Source organism: Eubalaena glacialis, chromosome 18 (assembly GCF_028564815.1).
Source record: "Eubalaena glacialis isolate mEubGla1 chromosome 18, mEubGla1.1.hap2.+ XY, whole genome shotgun sequence".
Taxonomy (NCBI): Eukaryota; Metazoa; Chordata; class Mammalia; order Artiodactyla; family Balaenidae; genus Eubalaena; species Eubalaena glacialis.
The window spans coordinates 16,975,637-16,979,264 of record NC_083733.1 but is presented as its reverse complement, the minus strand read 5'-3'; the positions used below and the strand labels follow the sequence as shown (position 1 = coordinate 16,979,264).

The 3,628-nt window shown below is 41.8% G+C and overlaps 1 protein-coding gene across 1 annotated transcript; it reads right to left on the bottom strand.

Moving 5' to 3' along the window:
* Positions 1 to 1,550: 1,550 nt before the first annotated feature.
* LOC133078128 (metallothionein-1E-like) lies at positions 1,551 to 1,829 on the bottom strand. The gene has a single exon (XM_061173043.1). The coding sequence runs from the start codon at positions 1,788 to 1,790 to the stop codon at positions 1,605 to 1,607; it is 186 nt and encodes a 61-aa protein (XP_061029026.1). The 5' UTR covers positions 1,791 to 1,829; the 3' UTR covers positions 1,551 to 1,604.
* Between the last annotated feature and the right edge of the window lie 1,799 nt (positions 1,830 to 3,628).

The following is a 3,628-nucleotide window of genomic DNA, read 5'->3' as shown; positions in this document are numbered from 1 at the left end:
TTCTTTACTATTAAAGTAGTTGATCATGTAATTAACAAAGATTGGTGAATTAGGTTGAATAAAAGGCCTCTCGGTAATCCCTCAAATTCACATTCCAAATTGACTTCATTGGACATCATCATCAGTGGCAACTGTGACTTGAAGACATGAACCTTTGAATATTTCATTTGGGTCCCAATTTCTGTAAATTGTGAACAATTTAGGTCAGCATCTTTCTCTTTAAAACTATGCAGCAAGTTAAAAAAAAATTAGCTCTTTATAGTTCTTTTTTTTTTTTTCTTTTACTGTCCATTGTGGAGTATCTACCATAATGAATTATAATGTGACTAGATTCAAGCAATAGTTATGATGTGGTGGCAGAGATCAAATTGGTGGGACCAGAGCCAGTAGTATGGTTGTTTGGTACGATCGACTGTTACAGTAATATTCCTGACTCCTTGTAGCCACACCCACACGACTCTGGACTTAGTTATGTGACTTGCTTTGACCAGTGGGACAATAGCAAGTGTGACATAGCAGAAACTTGAAAAGTGTTTGTGCAATTAGGCTTTCCCTGTCTTTGGAACTCTGAGAAGAAACCTGGTCTAGAGGATGAGAGACCATGTAGAGCGGAGACCAGCAGTCCTAGCTGAGGTTAGACCAACCAAGTTGGCAACTAGCAGACATGTGAGCCAGGCCATTTGTCTTCAGTCAGTTCACCACTTGACTTCAAAGATCAGCCAAACAGGCTCAGGGTAGCTGTACCACCTGGCTAACCCATAGAATATCCAAAGAACCACTTTTTGGTTTGGTTGATTTCTATTATTTGTTCTATATTACCTAATTTCTCCTTTTATCAGAATTGTTTCTTCCCTCCACTCTCTTTGCCTTCTTCTTTTTCTACCTTCTTGAATTAGATGCTTATCTTGTTAATTTTCAGTCTTTTAAATAGGTTGAGAAAACTTGGTTCCAAGGTAGAATTGAAAAGATTTGGTGGTGATTTGGATGTTGGGACTGAAGAAAACAGCAGTATCACAAATGATTCACAGGTTTTGGAATGCCTTTAATGATTGGCATTTTCTTTGCTCTAAAGATCCTAGATGAGTTGACCTCATTTGTGTCAGTTCAGGTTTACCTGAGGTCTCTGTCAAATCTCCAGATGATATCACAGGTGGTAGGTAGCTTTTGCTCTCTCTTTGTAAGATGAGCATAACAGTAGTACTAATCTGATAGGATTGTTTGAGAATTAACTGAGATGATATGTATAAAGCATTTGACATGCATACAAAGTATTAGGTATTATTGTATATTGTGATGATTATTATTAGGCAGGCATAGTGGAGATCCCAGCATGGGGATTCTTTCATTGAAGACCAGTTAATCTGGCAGGGCCTCCCACTCAAGTGGGAACCAAAGGCTCAGTGTTGAGTTAACTGAAATGAATCTCCAACCTATCTTGGGCTTGCTGAACTCATTTTTTTTTTTTTAAAGTCAACAACTTTTATTACAACTCACATATTTCATAGAAAAAGGAATGTAGCGTCAGGTCCGGTTGTATGAAAAACGGTAAAATGCAGGTTCGTCCTGGTTGCTCTGTTGACACCCGGGGCAGGCTCTCCGCGACATCAGGCACAGCAGCTGCACTTGTCCAAGGCCCCTTTGCAGACGCAGCCCTGGGCACACTTGGCGCAGCCCATGGGGCAGCAGGAGCAGCAGCTCTTCTTGCAGGAGGTGCATCTGCAGGCTTTGCAGGTGCAGGAGCCAGCGCAGCTGCAGGAGCCGCCAGTGGGGCAGGAGCACTTGGGGTCCATCTGGAGGAGAAGTGAGGCCCAAGGTCCAAAGCAAGGGGCGAAGCCGCTTCACTGGTCCGGTGGGGGGCGTGTCAACTCATTTGTTTTTGATTCATTACCTTGTTTGTATTTTATATTTAAACCATGTCCTCACCATGTTCATTAGGTCATGTCACATGGTATCACTGTGCACTGGTTCTTCATGTTCTGATTCTGTTCCGAATATAAAGAAATGGAGGTACTGAGGGGTCCACAGAGTTAGAGATGATGTTGAAATTAAAATATTGATGAATCCTTGTTCTTCATTATTGTTTAAGCTTTCAAATACATGGGAAATTTTCAGGAGAAATCATTTAAAACATGAAATGTATTTTAAAAAAAATATCCCTTTACTTTCAGTAGGCAGGATTTGATTGTGTCCCTGTGGACAGGTTTTATCCATCTTGCTAGCCGTCTCCGATTGGAAACTGGGGGTCTCTGGAGTAAAGGCAGGCTGTTGATCCCTGTCCTGTACATTTGTGGTACCTGCTGCTTTGTCCTGGAGCAGGCTTCTTGGCTCTTAGTTATTGAACTCCATTTCCCTTCAATTCTGTTAAATTGTATCAGAAAGTTACTCTTCTTTTTGTTGGAGGAAACTACTTCCCTTTTTCCTTTTGAGCTCTCTCAATAATTACAATTCTTTATTTTAACACATTGCACAAGCATGAGGTCTTGAATTTGTACCAACACTTGGCACTTTTATTAGCTCCTAGCTGCTTCCAACAGGAGTGCCCTTAATTCTCTTTGAGGTAGATGGAAGGTGTGCCTTGCTTCAGGCCCTGTGGCTGCAACAGTATACTGGACGGTGCTGGGTGCCCTGTTGGTGCCCAACAAATAAGCTCTAATGCTGATGAGAATGAGCAGGCAAGGGGAGAGCTATCCATCAACTCTCTGTCATATAGTATTGAAGCAGAGTGACTGTGGTGCAGAAGGCAAACCAGTGCAATCTGCGTGGAGGTCTGTGTGGAGGTCTGGGCAGTGCATCAGGGACAGACTGCATTAGTTAAATCTTGCTGGGAGTAAAATACCACTACACCCCACCTTTGATTATTGCATCTGATTATTGCTGGCCAAAAGAACACAGCTGATTTATCCCACTGACCTGTTATAGAATTCTGGCTTGGTTTGTTGGTCCTTTATACAGCACAGAAAAGGTGGGTGGCAGGGACGCCTCCACCCTGAAACACAGCTAAAGGCCTTCCTGGTGACATGCCTTTTTGGGTGCATGCACTTTATAGATTATGAAACAGACCTTGCCTCAAGAAGGATCTCTCTTTTGGCAGAGCAAAGTTGAAATGCAGAATTATTCAGCAATTTATTTTATCTCTTTTAGTCTATGGACAGCAAAGCAACAACCAACCCACAAAAGGAAACGCTAAATCTTCCAATCAATATTTCTGTGCCTGATTATGGCCTCCTGCCATTTTGAACTTGCAGAGCACAGAAGGGAGTTTATTTACCTGGTTTTGCAAATTTCCTCACATTTTGCTGCTCCTTTAATAGAAACCGTAAATCATCTTAAATTAAGTAAGGTGGCTGATTTTATTCCATTTGTAAAGAAGTTTAGGCTTTGCGCTTTACCACTTAAAAGCGCCCCACGTGTCACTCTCACAAAGTTTTGAGTTGAATGGGAACTACTATGAACTCTTGTTGTTAAACAGAGAAGACAGAGTTCTATCATAACAAGTTAACTGCTGCCCCTGAAATAATTCTGCGATGCCACAGTCAGCTTTCAGTCTCAGGTGCCATAAATACAAGAGCTTTCTTCTCCAACTGCTTTAAGGAAAAACTGTGAGTACGGTTTCTTCCATGGCTGCCTC

Bases quoted from the DNA above. Each gene is read 5' to 3' on its own strand.
- LOC133078128 (XM_061173043.1), bottom strand. From the start codon at position 1,790: ATGGACCCCAAGTGCTCCTGCCCCACTGGCGGCTCCTGCAGCTGCGCT.